This window comes from Camelus ferus, chromosome 10, assembly GCF_009834535.1.
Source record: "Camelus ferus isolate YT-003-E chromosome 10, BCGSAC_Cfer_1.0, whole genome shotgun sequence".
In the NCBI taxonomy this organism is placed as follows: domain Eukaryota; kingdom Metazoa; phylum Chordata; class Mammalia; order Artiodactyla; family Camelidae; genus Camelus; species Camelus ferus.
The window spans coordinates 70,159,131-70,178,603 of NC_045705.1; the positions used below are offsets into that span (position 1 = coordinate 70,159,131).

Sequence of the window (19,473 nt, forward strand, 5' to 3'; positions counted from 1 at the left end):
GAAAATCCCCCCACTAGCAGAGCAGACGGAGAGAGGGATGGAACTGTCATGGGTGTACCCAGCACCTGGGCATCCCATGAAAATGCAGGTTCTGAATCAGGTCTTGGTGGGACCTGAGGGTCTGCATTTCTGATGTGCCCCCATGTGATGGCCCTGCTGCAGGTCGAGGGCACACTGAGTGGCGTCAGGATTGCCATGAAGTCGGCTTTTCGGTGCTGGTCAGGTGACTTGACTGGGTGACCCGACTCTGGTGCTGTGTGGCCAGCTGGTCAGGTGGGAGCCAGTGGTGAGAGCAGCTGCTTTGTGTGTGGCCTGTCCTTGGCTTGGGGGTGGCAGCACCGGTGGCTGTGTTTTGATGAGGTGTCTGCTCCGTTCTCCCAGCACCTCTGTGTCCGTGTCTGCACTTCAGTATTTACGCCGCAGAGCGTCTCCCTGCGCTTTGTCTTACGGCTCTGAAAAGACAGGGTGGTGTTTTCCGAGAACTCCCTCAGTGTGCAGAGGGTGATGAAGTGTGGCTCAGGCTGTTTATAGCCTGAAGCAGGTAATGGTGGGAGGTTCCCCGCTGGTCAAACGTTAGGTCCTGAAGACAGGCCCGCCCCCCGGCCCCTGGCCCCTGGCTCCTCTGTCTGGGGGCGGCCAAGGTGCAGACTCCACAAGTAGGGCTTTGAAACTTGGGAAGGGGGCGGCTTTAAGTCTCAGTCCCTGTGTTGCTTCCACTGTTGGCCCTTAGGGTCCATAGTTCTGAGTCTGCTAACCTAGGGCTTTCCATTATGCTCTGGGCCACAGAAAGTTCTTGGCCCGCATGGTACGTGGCTCGTTGAGGAAATTAAGAACATAATGGTTATTTCATGAATTTGGGAAAATGCCAGTGGGTGCTGCTGGTTTGCCTGGGCTGAGTTTGAAGACCCCAGTGCCACGTATGGAACGCATACAGTGACACGTGCGTCTTGGAGCATTAAGAACTAGCCGTGTGTGCCAGGTGGGCAGGCTGCAGCCTTAGGGCCAAGTGTTTCCTGGTTCTGGAGTTTGGGACCTGACGCCTCATACTGATGCGGCCTTCTCTGAGAACCGTCTGGGCTGCTTTCTGTCCGGGGCCCTGCTGGGCGCCTTTGGGGCTGCTGCTTGTTTTGCGCTAGACAGGCACACCGCGGGGGTGCGTGGCTTTGGTTCGGACCGCTGCAGGGAAGCGCGTGCAGCCTGAAAGCGAGCTGCACGAGGGTGTGGTTTCCCAGGGCACGTGCAAGCTGCGGGCGCACGTCACCTCGTAAGTGTGCGGTAGCGTGTCTGAAGGTGGTGCATGTGCCTTACACTTCGTTCTGCTGTGTCACGTTTTTGGCTTTTGTACTGAAGTGTACGGTAGTGTGTCAACGTGCATTCCTTAATGTAAAAGCACTTTATTGCTGGAAAGTGCTAACCTTCATCTGACAAGAGAGTTTCCACCCACCTTCAATTTGGGAGAAAAAAATATATATGTATTTGTATTTATGTATTTGTGAAGCATGATAGAGCGAGGTGTGCCTGTAATGTCCAAGGAATTTAAAGTTGGTGGTGATCAGACTCAGTTCTTAGACCCTAATGGAAATCACTAGGTCCAGCCCCAGGCTTCAAGGGCAGAGAAGTAACTGCTTTACGGATGAAGCAGTCATCGTTAGTAAGTGGTCACCGGCTTCCGGTCTCGTGATTTCTTTTTCTCCCCCGAATTTTTCTCATTTGGACTTTACAAATGACAGGCCCTGGCAAACTTCTGAATTTGTGTGATAATGACATATAAAAGCATAGGGCCCCTAAAGAAGTCTGTCACTGAGTGGCCCCGTAAGTGGCCCTGACTGTGAGTAACTATGCGTGTTGGATTTTGGATATTTATTGCCACGTGCCATGAGCAGGAATGGCTTGGCTGCCAAGGTCAGTAGCTTGTCTAGGCATGTCCTCTGATGCTGTCCCTTCGGAGGTGCTGAGGACCACCGGTCTTGGTTGGTGGCATTTCTGACCCCGTGTGCAGTGGCGCTGGCGTGAGGGCAGGCAGGGCCCTTGGCCTTCCTGCGCGACACTGATGTTACCAGTGCTCTGTGCCATACAGCGTGGCACCTCGTTGCTGCCACCCTACAACTGGACGGCGGTGGACAAACTTGGGTGACTTCCTGGGAGTGGCGAGGACAGGATTCCAACAGGGCTGACTCTCCGGTGTCTTGGAGTACACGCAGCAGCCACTTAATGAGAACATGTGTGCTGTTTTTAGAAAGCCCACTGGAGGTTTCTTTTTTCTCTTTATGTTCAGGAATATGATGAGCCAATCTTGAAACACCTGCAGGATATCAAGGTGAAGTTCTCAGAGCCTGGACAGCCTATGGTGAGTCCTGATGGTCTGAACTCCTGGCTGGTATGAGAAAGGATTGGGGCACTGAGGGTAAAGGGCTTGGAGCCAGGACAGGAAATCCAGACCCGGCCACTCGCTTGTTGGGTGACTTGGATGCGATGCTTACTTTCAGATGGCCTTTCTGGGCCTCGCCCAGCACGTGCACAGCCTGACAGGTAACTCAGGCCACCAGCTGCTGGGTGGCAGGTGCAGGCGGCAGACGCAGGGTTGGACTCCTCAGCCGTGGTGTCCGCTGTGCCACGCCCTCTCTCCGAGCTGGTTTGTTTCCTTGGTCGGGAGGGGTGGTGTCATCCTTTTCCTCAGTGTCCCAGGTCTGTGAGGATCTGAGGTATACAGAACAGGCAGGGGAGGGTGGTAGGTGTGGACTCAGATAGAAGCAGCGCTGTGACGGAAGCCCAAGGTACTAGTGAAAGAAGCCTGCTAGGGTTCAGCTGTAGAAACAGCTGCAGGTCGTTAACGTTGGGAGAACGTTTCCCTGCTGTCATGAGACACAGCGTTGCAGAACACGTCCCACGGCCTGCAGCTCAGTCTCAGTGGCTGCAGTTAGGAGAGTTGGACCTGGGTGGCACGCACTGTTCGTGACCTGCTGGTCTGCCTGTGGCTGGTGGGTTCCATTCCGGTGCGACAGTAGTTCCAGCGGCACATGACTGACTGACTGGTGGCCCTCAGTCTCAGCTCGTGGGGACACAGTGCCTGAGCGCTGTAACTTTGGGATCTTGGGATGGGAGACGGGAACCTGGGCTTGGTTCCTTCCCTGCAGAGCAGTGTGAGTGGGATTTCTCTCTTCCTGGTCCTGCAGGTGGTTCCTGCTGGGGGCAGGAGCAGGGGCCACACACACCTGTCCCTGTCCCTGTCTGAGTCTGCTCTACTTTGGGAGGTGGCATTCAGCTATCCCTTTGCAGGTGGGGCACGGGCACCTGCCAGCGTGGTGGTGCCTGCTCACAGGTTGGGGCCACTCTGGTAGCTGAGGGGCCCCTCTTTCCCGCGGCACCCAGGTTGTTCCTAGCTGCTTCTCCCACACGCGCCCCTCACTGTGCAGGGCTTGGCCGGTGCGCCCCCTGGCGGCCCCTCGTGGCAGTGCACTGCCTTTGCTGTGATGGGGTGCCTTGGCTTTCCCCATCGGGCGTGTGCGCGCGGGCGCTGTTGTAAGATTCTGTGTGTGTTTTCCTCACCTGTGACTGACCCAGACTTGATGACCAGTTTCCCCCTAGGGATCGTTTCCTTTTCCCCTTCCTTTGCTCTTGTCGGACACCTGTTTGGATCCCCTCGGCCCGTTTCCTTTCCCTCCCAGCCTGTGCCGGTTCCCCTCATCTTGTTCAGTGGCCCGTAGGCGGGTGGAGCCCCAGGTGCGTGCGGGAGGCTCCAGACTCTGAGCCAGTCTGGTGTTCCTGCTACTTCCCCGCGCACACTGTAAAAGTCGTGTGTGCTTCCTGTAAGAAGACTGGGACAAGACGGAGAAGTGTGATGAACACTGTGCAGATCTCCGTCTTCTGGAAGTGACTACCAGCGGCTCAGTGAGCTTCCCCACAGTCCGCCCTTTTACAGGTTACTGTGAAACAGCTGAGACATTAAAGTTACAAAGAAAATGAAAGGAAGCCACCTAGCTTCAGGATGAAACACTGCCAAGGCAGTCGTCCCTCAGCCCTGGCCCCGTGGCCACCCCCAGCTCACCGTGCTCATCGCCTTAGCACCGTGGAGTGACGGCGTCAGGGCCTGTGGACAGCGTGACCCTGCTCCTTCCTAGTCCTGCAGACTGTGGGGTGGGCAGGAGCTGTCGTATCTGTTGGCTGTAAACAGATTTATTTAACATTCCCCCAGATGTGCCACTACCGCCACCACCCCGTTCTAAACCGATGCATTATGATCGGCTTACTTGAACCCCAGGCTTTTGTTTAAATTTCTGGTGGTTTCCTCAGTTCAGATTCCTTTTAGCGTAATTACTGGGTCAAAGTAAGGCCTAGCCATTGTTCGGTTTACTTTCTGATGATGTTAGTGCTTTTTTTACACTTTTCTCTTTTGTAAGAATCTTTTTTGTCGCGCTTAGAGCGGAGCTGCAGCAGCGGTGCAGAAACCCCAGACTTGAGTTGCCTGCTTTGCCCCATGGGCGTTGCTGGCTGGAGACCACCTCCTGGTCTCCTCAGCCTGAGTGCTGGCACAGACAGTGGCAACTGTGTCACTCTGCGGGGCGGAAGAGATGGGATTTTACCCTTAGCTCCGCGTGCGTTTGGGCGTCTGCCCTCTGCTCACGGCCAACTTGGCTGTAGGCAAGGTCGCCTTGAACTTGGCCCTGTTCTGCTGGAGTAAATGCTGTCCTTAAGTCAGCCCCACTTGCGCTTGGCTTACTGGTGACTAAACAGGGCTCGGGACAGGACAGAAAGGAGAATACGAAGGAAGGCGGTAGCGCCCTTGCTTTGGGGAGATGGCAGGTGAGGAAACGGGGAGGAGGGGAAGCGGAGAGCTCCGTCTGTACAGAAGGTGGGGTAGTAAGGGAGGATGGTCGGAGCAGCCCCAGGCTGCCCGCGCACACCTGCGGCCACAGCCCCGGGCCGCTCCCAAATGAAGCAGTCTCCAACTTTTAAGCTTTTTTTAAAATTTATTTTTTAAATCTTATTTTATAATTATTTTGGGGGCGTAATTAGGTTTATTTACCTACCTGGGATTGAACCCAGGACCTCGTGTGTGGTACGCACGTGCTCTACCACTGAGCTACACCCTCCCCCCATCAGCCTCTACGTTGGCGGCCTCCTTGCCTTCCGTCTTTACCCTGGTTTTTCTCAAACCCAACATAAAGATCAGGTTTGGAAGGGGGCTGGGGTCAGGGTCGGGAGAGGCGTGGAGCCGGGCCTGCTGACGTCATCGTTCCCCGTAGCTGCTCGCCCCCTCCCCGGCCGCGCCACCCCGGCAGAGGCCAGGCCGCAGCTGGCTGCTCCGGCCCCTCTGGGCACTGACTGGACTGCCCCAATCCCCTGCCCTCCTGTGACTGGCCCTTCCTCCCTCCACCCCTTCTTGGGAGAGTTCTTTTTTCATTTCCCTTGTGAACATGGTTTGTTTTCAGTCTTTTTAAACTTTTTCCCCCAAGTGATAGTTGTGTCATTATAACAAAATAGCCAACTTCCAGCAGGCATTGCCTGTGGGCCTGGCCCTGCCCTCAGTGCTCCTGTAGAGGAGTTCTCCAGTCGGCTCAGAGAGAGAACTTTTATTCCATTTTGCAGACAAGGATACTAACACACTTCATATATTTTATACACTTTATATATAACACACTTTAACATACTAAATAACTTTGCAGAATCACGCAGCACCAACGGGCAGAGGTGGGATTTGAATCCAGGCTGTCTGAACCCAGAGCCGGCCGTGTAGACTAATTCGCACGCCCGGGTTGTCTCTGATCCTTTATAAACAGGGCCGAGGTGGGTGTCTTTGCACAAGTGGCTGCATCCGTCCAGGCGTCCTTTGCAAACAGGACGGGTTCCTCAGAGTAGAATTACCGAGTCCCGGGACGTCATTTACATTGTTCATTTTTGGCGTTGCTGAATTGCCCTTCACAAAGCCCTCTGCAGTGTGTAAGTGCACCTTGTTTCCCAGAAACCCGTACCAGCACTACACAGTCTCTGGACATTTTGCCCAGAAAGGGGGCTTCTCGTTTTATTTTTCGTTTACTTTGTTCCTCGTGAGCATGGGTGTCTTTCTGCTGCCATCTGACTTGCGCCTGCTGCTTTGTGCAGTGCCCCTCCCGTTCCCCTTGCGTGTCCCTAGGTCGTCAGGGCACTCTGAGTGAGGGTGGGCTTGTCCTCGGGGTGTTTTGAAGAGGCCCAGTCAGTGCTTCCTCTCCCCCCCCACGTTGAGTCTTGCACTTTGCCGGCAGAGCAGATGTTCTGCCTGCGTCTCGGGGCCTCTGGCGGCGGAAGACTGCGCTGCTTCTGCCCTCTTCTGCCTGCGGAGCCCCGCCCTGCCGTGGCCTCGGGCAGGGAGGGGCAGGGCAGCGGCGAGAAGCTGGATCCCTCAGAAGAGCTTGTCCCCCACCAGGGAGGGGGCATATGAGGGGCCCACGCCCCCGCTTGCGCCTGAGGGGTGGCTGGTATTTCCCCTGACTGCCGTTTGTGTTTTAACTTTGGGCTGGTGTTTTTGCAGCAGAGACATTTTTCTGGTCACGTGGCCATACCTGTGAGCTTCTCAGTGATGGTTCCTGCCTGTGGTGTCCTGCTTGGGGAGGGGGGCTGGATTCCAGTAAGTTCTGGGCAGTTCATGAAATCTGTAGTTTATAGATTTTGTGTGGTGCTTACCCCAAGTTTTTGTTTTTAGTCTTTTGTATTAGAGTTCCACTTCGAACCCAACGACTACTTTACCAATTCAGTCCTGACAAAAACGTACAAGATGAAGTCAGAGCCGGACAAGGCTGACCCCTTTTCCTTTGAAGGGCCTGAGATCGTGGACTGTGACGGGTAAGAAAATGCTGTTTCCACTTCTTTTTCTGAAACAAAAGCCCGAGATGGTTTTAGAACTTTACAAGTAAGGCAGAAGTTAGGAATAAAGCAAAAAGTCTTTAATCTGCTGAAAAGCCCACTAGACAAAAATGTACAAGAAATAGTCTTCCTAGAAAAAAAAAAAGAAAGAAAGAGTCTTCCTGTTTGGGCGTGCGATGGCCTCCTGGGAAATGTACTTTGTGGTATGTGGGCCACGGTTTGGGGCAGTGGCCCAGTTTCCTCACTTTAATGAGGGGAGTGGGTTTTCTGGTCCCGTGAAATGAAGCGGTGCCCAGTGAGCTAATAGATTCCTCCAGCAACCGTGTGTTGAGTGAACGGGTGAGTTGGTACCGGGCTGTGCTGGTCAGCTGCTTGCTCTTGGCGTTGGTGGGGCAGTTTAACTGTTGTTTGCCTCATGACCAGGCAACTTGGTGATTTCAGTCTGGACTCATTCAGAGGAGAGGATGGCTTGGAGTTCATTCCCCCAGTTGGTTTGGGATGTTTTGGGAAATTGTTCTATTCCTCATTGAAACAATTACCTTCATTCACTGAGCCAAGCACTTATCCTTATGAACTTCCCTGTTTGAGCAACACAGAACTTTATTCAAATCCTACTAGACTCAAATAGCTAGACTCATTTAGAAAGGTCATTTCCCTGGGCCAGGCCACCCTGTGAGAAGACGACCTGGCTTTCCAAGTGTGCTCTCAGGCAGACACTAGTCGGATACCGCCAGGTGTCACCTGTTGGTCCAAGGTGGTTGAAAGAGTTAAACAGCCATCCGTGCTCAGCCCCAATCGGGGACCATCCGGCACTCCTGGAACCGGTGTGGCTCACAGTGGCCGCCTGTTTGCTTTCTCCAACCTGTCTCCCTCACTTAGTTGCCTTGTGAATTCGGCTCCCTGAGTGGGTGGCTTCGTGTGCACTGTGGGGTCTGTCAGGGGCAGCAGGTGACAAGCCCAAGAGCCTCACACTGGCCCCTCTGCCCGGCCTGGACCAGGCATGGCCACAGCAGGATCATCACAGCCCTCCCCCCTACCCCCACCAAAAGTGACTTGCAGGGGCATAAAGCTTTGCCCGTGGCCCAGGGCCACGTGCCCCTCCTTCACCCACCTCCATAGGGGCTTCGCAGGCGTGTGGGACGCTTACTTGCAGGCTGTTAAGTTTTGCAGTTTAAGCAGAGAGCTGTGATGTGGCTTTCTGTGCACACATGAACCGGTTTTTCTCATGGAGTGTGTCCTCGTGACGGTGGTCTTGTCCCTGTAGGTGCACTATTGACTGGAAGAAGGGGAAGAACGTGACAGTCAAAACCATCAAGAAAAAGCAGAAACATAAGGGTCGAGGCACCGTCAGAACAATCACCAAACAGGTCCCCAACGATTCTTTTTTCAACTTCTTCAATCCTCTGAAAGGTGAGCTGGCCGGGTGTTGGGTGACTCCTGGCTGCACACTCACATAGAATGACAGGTACCCTCAGGAGGCTGGGTACCGGTCCTCAGGCCAGCGTGGCGGTAAAGGGGCAGCGGCTGTGCCGGCAGCAGGGGTGCAGGGACACAGGCTTGTGGATGGCGGGGTGGGGCTCTGGTCACATGGGCTCAGCTTTCAGATCATCTGCCCACCCCTCTCTTTCTCAGATTGATTCTTTGTGTTCCTGCATGCCTGGATACAGAGCTTCAGGGGTTTGGGAATCTATAGCTTGTGACAGACAGAGACTTTGGGCAGAGTCACAGCTGGGAACCCCCTCCCCCAGTGAAGTAGAGCTGGGGCTTCACGCCAGGAGAGGCTGAGCCCCTGGATTGGAGGGAAGCTGCTCGGAGCCCTCATGTCGTCTCCTGACCTCTAGGGCTTGGGGGCCAGCCCAGCTGACAGTGCTGAAATACAGAAATGAGGAAAAACCTTTTTCTCTTTATTTTCCACGAGCAAAATACAGTTTGAAATAAAGAAATGCTGGCTCTGCCGTAGGTAACTGCCGTAGGAACCTTTGGGCTGTTGGTCCTGGGGTCACAGGGTGGCTTCACCCGGGAGTCTGGCCCTTGTGCCGTGTTACCAGGCTGCCCTTCAGCTCTCAGTCCACTGGTTTTTACTGAGGTGACTATTTTCTGTGATTCGTCTTTGAACCTAGAGGGTGCAAGTGTGTATTCGTTTGGGCACAAGAACGGTCATAAATTTAGTTCTGAAGTACCCTTTTTGGGGAAGATCCCTTTTGGAGCCTCACGTCAGCACAGTGGATGTTACTGGTGTGCATTCTCCGTGAAGCAGAGGAGCTTTGAGCCCTAAGTTCGGTGGCTTTGCTGGAAGCCTTAAATAAGTAACAAAACTGAAACGGAATCAAGCTAATTCGAGTGGATTCAGGAGGTGATTTTGGGGAATCTAAACCTGACCTGCCGTGGCTGCACATGCAGCTCTGGAAAGGCACCCGAAGCCACTGAGCGGTGACTGCTTGGAGGTGAATTGTATGGCATGTCGATGATGCCTCAGCGTAGCTGCTTGCAGAGTGATCAAGTAAACACAACAACATCAAGCCTGGCTCCGTGGTGGAGGGTGACAGTGGGGGAGGGGTAGTCTGGGAGAAAATCAAAATTGATGAAATGGAGGTAACGGGATGGCTAGTCCAGCGCCCTGTAGTCTTTAATCCTGCAAAACCAGTCCAGTCCAGCAGTCAAATGAGGAAGGTCCAGGGGCTGATTGCTGGCTCCCAGGCCAGAGCCGCCGAGCCGGCGTCTTGAGCAGCCTGTGGAGCAGGGGCGCCCACGCCCAGCACTCAGTGTCCTCGTGATCGGCCAGTGCTGCCTCTCTGCGCTGGCTCCCCGGGGACAGGCCTCCATCACAGGGGCTCACGAGAGGGTAGACAGGCCGGGCTGAGCCCAGCTGGGGCTCCACTTCCGGTGGAAGTTGGGGTTCCGAGCTCAAGCGCCACTGGGCTTCCCTGAGCGTGGTGTTTGGTCTCTTTCCTGTCACGCCTGGTTCCGGGCTGGGCCCCACTTCGGCACCCAGGTCTGTGTGGCCGTGTGTGTGGAAAGTAAGTCTCCCTGACTGTGAGCAGCAGCGTCCTGCCCGGGGGGTTCTCATTCTATGGAGGAGCACGTCAGCACTGTTCTCTCCTTCCTTTGCCAACAAGCAGAGGTGCAGTTTCAGCCGAGCTGAGGTGCAGCACCGCGCTCACACCCAGGTCTTACGAGGCTTACAGAGCTTCCTCTTGAGGGGAGGGTGGAGCTCAGTGGCGGAGCGCATGCGCAGCACGCACGAGGTCCTGGGCTCCATCCCCAGTACCTCCGGTTAAAAACAAACCAATGAGATTTTCCTCTTTCTCTACTGGATCATCATGTGTACAGGACATGAGTTAAAACTCCACTTAAAACACAGATGCCCTGAAAACCCGCAGTCTGGGGCACTCGGTGCACCTTTCCCCCTGTTAATACTTGAAGCTTTTGTGAGTTCTTTCCTTAGAGCGGCCTTCGCCAGCTGGGCCTGTGGGCCCTGGAGTGGGGGGCGGTGGGGAGGCACGAAGCTCAGGCAACTCCCACTGGAAACCTCGGGTTGTTACATACCCGGTTTATCTCAGCTGAGCTTCTGGTGTGGGCTGTGAAGAGGTTTTGGTTGCCAGCGTAACGTCTGTCTTCTGGTTTTTTTCTAGCATCAGGAGATGGAGAGTCCCTGGTAAGCTTGTGTCGTCATCACAGACTTCATTTTGCTGTTGAAGCCTTCATTTCCTGAGCCGTCTGCTGCTTGCTTTCCAGTCTGCTCCTCCTCCCTAGACTCCTGGGCTGGCTGGTGCCCCCTGTGGCCCGGGGTGGGGCGGAAGCATGTGTTCTGTGGGCGTCCTTCAGCCCGGGCCCCCCGCAGGTGTGGGCCCTGCCCTCCGTGTGGCAGTCCCGGTACCGCTGCCCCGCCTCGTAGATGGCTGTCACTCGGCAGTGCTGCCAGGAGGCGGGGGGTGCTCCTCAGCCATGCCACTGGAGGTCGGGTGAAATGAGGCTGAGAGGGCATGACGTTTACCGACTGAGACGAGTTAACGTTCAGTTCTCCCCTCAGGATGAAGATTCCGAATTCACATTAGCCTCCGACTTTGAGATCGGACACTTCTTTCGCGAGCGGATAGTCCCTCGAGCTGTGCTCTACTTCACCGGGGAGGCCGTAGAGGATGACGACAATGTATGTGGCTGATGGCCGCCCAGGCGCCTCCCTCCCTCGGGGTGGCTCGGGGCGCCCAGGCCTAGGTCATGGCATCCTTGGCCAGACTCGTGGGGCCTGCTGTGGGGCATTGGGAGGACGTGGACCGGGGAGGGAGGGACGGCAGGCGTCCGAGCAGAGAGCCAGACACTGCACGAGGCCCGCCCAGGGACTCGTTTCACATGTTCTCAGGGACCAGGGCTCACTGTGCTGCACTCGGGGTCTCTCAGCTTGGGGCAACTGAACACGAGGAGGCTCATTCCCGGAGGTCTGGCCACACCGAGCACTTCTCAGCAGAGCCGATCGTGCCAGCAGAGCGGTAGAGACCCCTGCTCCGCACAAACACGGCGCCGCCGTGCTGGCCGCCGTGCACTCTGCCTGAAGGAGCCAGCCCCGCCACGGTCGGAACTGGGGAGCAGAGCCCCTGAGCGCAGCCTGGCCAGCCGCCCTTGGGCTGTCCCCAGAGACAGTTTTCCATCACGACCAAGGCCCAGCGTACTGCCAGCTTTCTTGACGTGGACGAGTGAGGTCTGGTTCGGGAACACGTTGATGGGAGAAGACATTGATTCCCTTGTGTTGAGTGCTTGTGTGTCTCCTCACTGCTGCGGTCTGTTGGGGCCTTGACAGGGCAGTGGGCGCTGGGCAGGTTCGGTGGCTTTGTGCCCTGAGGCGGTGGCGGTCAGCGTCTCCTCACAGCTCCCTCCTTGTGCTGAAGGCCCCAGTGGCGGGAGGGGCCCGTCTGGTGTGCCAGCTGACCGGTCTGAGACTAGCTGACTTCTCCAGTGCGCTCTGTCCGCCCTGGGCTGGGAGGTGGCTTTCAAGGTCCAGGAACAGGGACACACAGCTGCTCAGACTTAATTTTACAAAATGCTGGTTCCGTAGCAAATTCTAGACTAGCACAGTCCAGTGGAACCTCCTGTGATGATGGAATTTCCTCTACCTGCTCCAGCCAGTGCATTAGGGCCAACACCTAGTGGTGCTGGAAGATGTAAAGTGAGGAACTAAATGTTCAGGTTTTATATAATTTGGCCAAAAACCATCTAGGGGCTGCACACAGTGGAAACTCATCTCCAGATAGTGGTCTCCAGACTTTTTTGGTTATACACCCATCAACTTAAAACCTTGATACGCTGCGTGTGTGTGCTAGAGTGCAGTGCGGGTGCTCACGTGGGCAGTGCGGCGTGTTTGCTTGTAGCACACGTGCATGTGCTCGTTCCCAGCACCTCTGCACATGACTGCTGCTGCGCAGTGTAGTGAGGTTAGAAGTGGGGTTCACCTCAGCCTGCTTAGGCAGGAGCCCCAGTCCTGCCCATTCCCCGTGTGAGCTGGAGGTGATGTAATGACTCCAGCTGCTTTTCAAGCCCTCAGAACCCCGCCCGGCAGAGGAACTGCTCGCTGAGGTGCAGGGATGAGCTGGCTGACCTGAGGCTCGCTAGGGGCGTGCGCATACAGGACGTTGTTTTGGAATGAAGTGGGTGTAGAAGTCCTGGTTTTGTCTCCCACACTCTTGTGGGTCACCTGGTAACTCCTCCCATGTCGATGCAGCCAACAGTGATAAGGTGTCTTTAATTTTGTTTTTGCTTTATGTTTGAGACTCAAATCAGTGCCCAACCAGGGATGTCCTTGGACACGGGAGAAATTCATTCAAGACCAGCCAGCTACAGTATTGGAGTTTCCCCTGTGCACTTCAGTTAAGACTGAACGCCAGGGTTTTATTGTATTTCTAAATACAGATTAAAGACTTCGCCTGTATGAGATACAAAGTGGCATGAGAAGTCCTGTGTGTAATAGAAGCACGCTGGGGTTTGCTTAGCTCAGCCAGTTTCCCGGTGGGACCCCGCGCACTCCCAAGCTGACCGTCTCCTTTCTGCGCCCCTCCGCATCCACGGTCCCCCTTCGAGTGGTTTTCTGATCCCTGGTGTCCCTCTGACACAGCAGGACTCAGGAGCACGCGGCCCTGTGCTTCAGGCGGCGGCCTGACCGGCGTGGGCACCTGCCGGGGACCGGGTCTGGGTCTGGGTCTGGTTGCCGTCACACTTAATACACCTAAAACCCGTTTCCTGTCTTTTCAGTTTGAAGAAGGTGAGGAAGGAGAAGAGGAGGTAAGACGTCTTTTCCTGAGGTTGCACTAGGCCTTCTCTCTGCTTGAGTGGCCAGAGCCCGTGACGTCACAGGCGCGTCACAGTCGTCCCCGCGGCGCGGCCTTGGCGGCCGTCAGCCCTGCCGAGCTGGCGCCAAGGGAAGGCGTGGCAGATGTGGAACTGTGTCCAGAGTGGGACCCTGCAGCTGGCTGCATGAAAGTGCATCTTTGAAAATAATCATTTAACAAACAGAATCTACTTTTTCAGCAATCTGTTCATTTCAGGGTTGTCTGTGAGAACAGAAGGTGCCCGGGGGTGGGGTTAATCAGTTACGAAGACTAATGACTGCAGTTGATTCCCTTGTGAATCAGAGTTTAGCTTTATTTGGGCAGTGGATCCACAAGAACTTAATTCGTGTCTGTTCAGCTAGTTCTCCTTTTGATACAGGAGTTAGAAGGTGACGAGGAGGGAGAAGATGAGGACGACGCCGAAATCAACCCCAAGGTTAGTGATCTGGGGGCCGCGTGGTTGGACTTTTAAATCGTGTTCCCCACTTTGAGGCAGTGGTGTTACGAATGTGTAATTGTCGTTCTATAATTAGTAAAGTTAAAACACACCAGAAAAATACTTGAATGAGGAACTGTTGAGACATGTGATACATAATTTGAGTGTTAAGTGTAAATATTCACTAAAACGCTTTCCAACTCTTTCACAAGTTGTATCTTATTTTATAGAAACTCGTTCAGTTTTTTAAATGAATGATGGAATCGTGGGCATAATCTTACAATTGTACTTGGGCTGAGAATACTCAAAAGTTAAGTGTCTAGGTATCTCAGATAATTTAAAATAAACTCAGAAGCTTTGCTTAAGAAAAAAGAATGCTAATGAGGGTGAGTGGGCACCTACAGATCAGAGTTTTCACTTTTGATCTCAGACGAGATCAAGGGCCTTGCCATCTGGCACGCACTTCAGATACAGAACTGTCCCCGTGCTGTCCTGAAGCTGTGATGAGAAGTGCTCCTGTTTGCTCACGTGACATGTGCTGCTCACCTGCCTCTTAGGACTAACACCACGGGCTGTGAGGCCACTAACATTACCTGGCATTGGAGAGCCTTGCCTCTGTTTCTGTAGACTGTGTGTGTTTCTTACCCCGTTTTTGCCCAGAGCAGAACGTGTGCTGTGCTGTCGGGGTGTGACTGTCGTGGTGGCCTTGCAGCACCAGCTGTGTCTGAGCGCTCGCTCACGGCATGGTTCCTTCCTTAAAGTGCCCAATAAACACTGCTTTGGGCGCGGGCTCACCAGCACGTTCATCTTTTCAGAGCCAGCCTGTCCGTTTCGGCACGGACACGCCTGTGCTCAGTTCCCGAGTGAGGACCGCCAGGGGTCGCGAGGAGGGCCGCCGGCCCCAGCCCTGCTGTGGGTGCAGCGCCCGGGGCGCAGGTGCATGTGTCCGCCCTCGGCGCTGACACACGGTGCCGGTGTGGGCTCTGGAGTGGAGGCGGAGGCCGAGGTGGTCGGCCCCGTCCACTCCGGGCGCAGTGTGCAGTCTGTCTTCCCCCGCTCGTCTTACCGGCAGCGGGTGCTCCGCTCCTCCGTGTCTTGTTTCCTTCCGTCTGTCCTCCTCCTCTGCTGTCCCCTCGCTGGACCTTCTGTCTCCTCTCACATCTGAGTTTTCTGGACAAGCATTGTCACCAAGTAGTTACAGACAGCTTAACAAGAAGTAAAGAATTGTCAATACTAACCCTTCATGAAGTCTTGTTTGTTGGTTGGTGAGAAATGATTTAGGAGGGTCAGTTGTGTGAGCTGAGAACTGTCAACCACGTGGTCGAAATCCCCCAGTCTTGCCCTCTGGGGTCATGCTGTGACATTTCTATTCCTTCACGCACACCCCTTCAGAGGGGCCTGTCACGTCACAGCCTGCACAAACAGAGGAAAACGAGAGAAAGGAGGTTCTGGTGTCAATGGCCCGGCTCTGGCAGGAGGCTTCCCACCTCAGGGTCGGGGCCTCGCCCTCGTGTCACGGGAGGCAGTGGCTTTTTCCTCCTGTGTAACTCTGTGCATTTCATTTTCTTTCACGCTGACAGTTCCTTTCAGTTTTTTTCCCCATTTAGGTGTAATTTTTGTCTGTTAATCATACGTTTCTAGGTAAGGTGGAATTCCATTTATTCCTAACTTCCAAACTTCGGGTCCACGCTTCGCAACAATGCCATGTTGTGACTCAGTGGATAAAGAGGAGGTGGCTGTCCAGGCGACTCACCGGGTGCCAGGCTGGACTGGGGCTGGCTGAAGAGCGGCGTTTTGTGCAGGCATCTCTCGCGTGTCCTCTTAAAGCCAGCTGGCAGAAATCACATCTGGCTTCTGCTCGCCGAGCCCAGTGTTGGTCGCTGACCAAGTAGCAGGGATGTAACTGCTGTGACATCTTTGTTGACGACTGGGCTGCCCTCCAGGAAGAAGGCAGAACAGGGGGGCCCTGGGATCGGCTGCCCACGATGGCAGTAGGCATCAGCCCACTGTGATTATCTTGACACATGTCTCTCGATCATTTATACTTTTTAAATTGAGGTGTTATGCAGACTGACAGATAAGGAAGGGTAACTGAACTTCTCACACCAGAGTATTTTACCTGAAGAGCCACTGGCATCCGTTTCATGTCGGCGTTAGTGAGTGCCGCTGAGGGTGCCGGGGAGAGTTCTGCCTGAGCGAGGCAAGAACTGACTGCAGGTTTCAGTGGGCATCAGCCAGCCCCGGCGCCGCCCTGTCCCCCACGTGGGTCATCGGGCATCGTAGCTCTGCCCCAGCCAGAAGCCCCCTCCCTAGTATGGTGCACGGGAGGGGCCGGTGGGCCTCTGGGGGAGACCAGCTCAGGAACGGCGCTGTCCAGGGAACAGCAGGGGCTGCACGAGCTGAGCTCAGTGGGCGGCCAGTGTGTGGGAGAGGGGGCCGTGTCTCAGTGCCTCCTCGTGGCTCGGGGGGCCGGGAGGCCGGCTTCCCCAGAGCCTTGGGGGCCTGTCTGCATGGCCTCCCTGTCTTACTCCTGTGGGCTTGGTTTCTTAGAGAATTGCTAGGCAGTGGGCAGACATGGGCTGAGGAAAGCATTTTAACTCGATGGAGTGAATGTACATTGTGGATCTCTGTGTCTGAAGGCCAGGTCTGATCACTGGTGGTGGCATCTAATCGCCCTTGCTTCCCACACGTCTGAAGACGCCCGCCAGGGCTGTCCCTGTTACCTGGAGCATCTGCCCGCACCGACCTGTGTCTCTAGGAGCGAGGGACTCTGTTCAGTGTAACCACGGCAGTGCCGTCAGACTGTCAGCAGGGCTGGAGCTTCCCCCGGGAGGAGGCCGTCCCTCTGCAGCCCGGCCGCCCTCGGCCCCGGGCTGCATGCCTGTGGCGCGTGCTTGTTGGCTGTGTGTCTGTTAAAACCCTTATAAATGGCCCCTGACGGGCAGTGTGGGCTGTTAGTTTGTTCCTTTGAAACACCGACTCCTGTCCTTTGTGAGCAGCCTTGGGTGCCCAGGCTTCTGACAGCGTCTGACTTGAAGCAGGACACTTGGGTTTAGTTGGCAGTTCTGTTTCGGCCTCTGCCACAGGCTGAAGACCGTCGGTGTCTCGTGGATGAAGTTCACGTCCCAGTTCTGTGTCAGCCCTGCAGCCTGGAGTTGTGTCCACGTGGACGCTGTCCCCAGGGCCGGGGCTGCACACGGGCCTCGGGTGGTGGGGGTGCCGGTGGCGGCCCAGTCCTCCTCATCTGGCCAGCTTCCCGGCCTCCCTCCCCTCCAGACGCAGGGTTCCCGTCCAGCTTCTTGCCCTCACAGTGGCCCTGGCCCTGGTCTTGGTTTTGGTGAGGACCCCTTTCCGCCAGCCATCTCCGTACCCCCAGGAGGGGGTTTACTTTACGTGAATAAGATGCGTTCTCCTGAGTCCCTCGAGGAGCACGTTGTGGACTGTGCAGCGCTCTGCCTTACCTGGCATCCTCGGTGTCCAGTGTACACATTTACCTAGGGAGATGCAGCATGCCGGGTCCCCCCGGCCCACCACCCGCTCCGGCCCCACCCCACCCTACCCCCAGCTTCGGCATCTCTAACCTCCTTCCTTCTGCAAATGCATTCTGGAGACACGCACACCCTTCTCCCCTGGTCCTGCCAGCGCTGTCCTAGGCCTGGAGCACTTCTGCACCCCCAGTGAGTCTGGAGCCAGCGTCTGGGCCCCTTGGCCACGGGTCTGGGCCGCCTCCAAGTCTGTCCTTGGAATGGCGGTGTGCGGTCTTCCTCAGCTAGGATTGCGGGTGGGGTGCCCGTCCCGGCTCGTCCCTGTGCCCTTTCCGTTACACTTCTGGGCGGGGCCTGGGACCAGGGCCCACGGGCATTTGTCTGTGTGCATCCTTTGCACACAGTTTTTCACCCCTTCAGTGTGGTTTCCCTGGAACAGGCTGCAGCCTGGCTTGTCCTCTGACGGGGTTGGTGGCGCTGTCCCAGACGTCCTTTCAGACTGTGCTGCGGGCTTTTCTGAAACTCCGTGGGCCTGGCCGGTCACGTTCAGTCATTGGTCATCTTCACGGCCAGAAACCACGGGTTACTGGGAGGAAGTCTTGTCTGCTCAGAAGCTCCTTCTCTCGGGCTGCTGTTGGCTCCACACACGGTCCGTGGGGCTGCCTCGTGTGTTTCAGTGGTGAGGTGTGGGTGTCGGGTCGTTCTGAAGTGAGTTGCACCTCGGGGCGGGGAGGGTCTCCCTCACCCCTTTTCTGGAGGATAGAATTCCCCCATGGGCAGGCTCCTGGGAGGGCTGGGGCTGGTCTGTGAAGCTCTCAGTGGCCTCTCGTCCTCTGTCAGGGCGCAGGCAGAGCCCAGTGCCGGGGGCGTCCCTCCTGCGAGCCTCGGGCCAGCCGGCCGGGACAGGGGTTGCTCCAGGCAGCGGCCCAGGAGCCTCTTCCCTGCAGGGCCGGAGGGGTGCCCGTGGGCAGGGCTGTGGTTGCCCCGCGGCTCTCGAGGTGCCTTCAGCTTTGGGACCGGGGCTTTCCTGTGCGTTTAATCAGCCTCTGCCTCCGGAGGACCCTCCCTCCCCCCAGGACCCTTCTGCTGTGAATGAGAATGTCCTTAAACAAAAATGGGCAGCCCCACTGTGATCTTTTTCCTGGGAAGTTAATTTTTTTGTTACTATTTTAAAAGTATATCTTGAGGAACCCTTTTTTCAGTAAGAATAAATGAAACATTTGAGTCTTTGTGTTCGATGTTGGTTGGAGATGCTTGGTTGATGGGGTTGGTTGATTCTTTACAGTCTTGTTTTCTCTTTTGACAGAAAGAGCCCAGCCAGCCCTCCGAGTGCAAACAGCAGTGAGACGCCCCGCGGGTGTGGCCGCCGCACGTCGTCAGCTCTGCACCGACCCGCGACCTGACAGTGCTCAGCTCTAACTCGCTTCCAAGTGCATGGTTTTCACCTAACTTCTTTTACTTTATTATTTTGCTTAACCTGTACAGTGGTAACTCAGATGCATTTCAGAAATACGAGGTTTAATTCTAGCACCCTCTACCGCCTTGGGCGCAGCTCAGTGGACCTGCCAGGCGCCGCCAGGGGTGGGGGGGTGGCACAGACCACACAGGGTAGACGCCAGGGGCATGTGTCCGGGGATGTGGTTCCAGGGCCTCTGGAGCCGGTTACCCCTCTCCCGCCATCGGGCCAGACTCTTGTTTCATTTGAAGGACCCACACGCTGTTTTCCCGCCGTGCCAACTGTTGGGGGAGCCGGCGGAGTGGCGCTCTCCTCTCACTGTCCTTTCCTGGGCTTCGCTTTCCTCGGGTGGGCATGGGGTTGTGGCGCCCACTGACCCTGAGGCACGAGCGCTTGTGGTTCATCTTGTATTTATTTACCCTTTCACGCTGGTGAGGGCTTGGGACGCACGCTGTTGCTTGTGCTTAGAGTTTCTGAAACTAGGTTTGTGACTGGAGACCTGGTGCCCTGCGCGGGAAGTGGTCCGGCTCCTACGGGACGAGGCCCGCATGGAAGAAGCTGCCGGCGGCAGGAGCCGGTCCCCACGACACGCGGGCCACAGGGCAGAGCCGGGATCTGCCAGTCCTTGTGGCACGGGGCTCGGGCTGGGGAGAGAGCCTTTCCGTTCAGTGTGTAAATGTTCTGCTTTCTCAGCAGCTCCCGTTTCTTGGCCCCACGTTCATCTTGTCTTAAAAGCCCTGGGTTGGGAGCGACCTGTTCTTGGCTGGCGTGTGGGTTCCTGAGGGTGCGACTGCAGCCGCTGGCAGCAGAGGGCGCTGTGTCCACGCTGTGGCCAGGCCTGTAGGGTGCTGAGCCTTACTTACTACACATTTGTAACTGAATACAGTGTTTTCAATTTGTACAGAATAGTTAGAATATTCTATTAAAGTTGTGAAACATGAA

At 55.7% G+C, this 19,473-nt stretch overlaps 1 protein-coding gene and 1 non-coding gene across 2 annotated transcripts in view; both read left to right on the forward strand.

Moving 5' to 3' along the window:
• The window catches only part of NAP1L4 (nucleosome assembly protein 1 like 4), a 43,863-nt gene extending 24,390 nt beyond the window's left edge, over positions 1-19,473 (forward strand). The window contains exons 8-15 of the mRNA XM_032490126.1: positions 2,276-2,347; positions 6,677-6,816; positions 8,102-8,247; positions 10,470-10,492; positions 10,868-10,987; positions 13,078-13,107; positions 13,534-13,590; positions 18,382-19,473. Coding sequence (XP_032346017.1) covers positions 2,276-2,347; positions 6,677-6,816; positions 8,102-8,247; positions 10,470-10,492; positions 10,868-10,987; positions 13,078-13,107; positions 13,534-13,590; positions 18,382-18,420 — 627 coding nt within the window. The 3' untranslated portion in view covers positions 18,421-19,473. The remainder of the gene's footprint in view (positions 1-2,275; positions 2,348-6,676; positions 6,817-8,101; positions 8,248-10,469; positions 10,493-10,867; positions 10,988-13,077; positions 13,108-13,533; positions 13,591-18,381) is intronic.
• LOC116666708 lies at positions 2,942-3,064 on the forward strand. Its single transcript, XR_004323611.1, has one exon. It is a non-coding gene; the product is annotated as a small nucleolar RNA SNORA54 (small nucleolar RNA).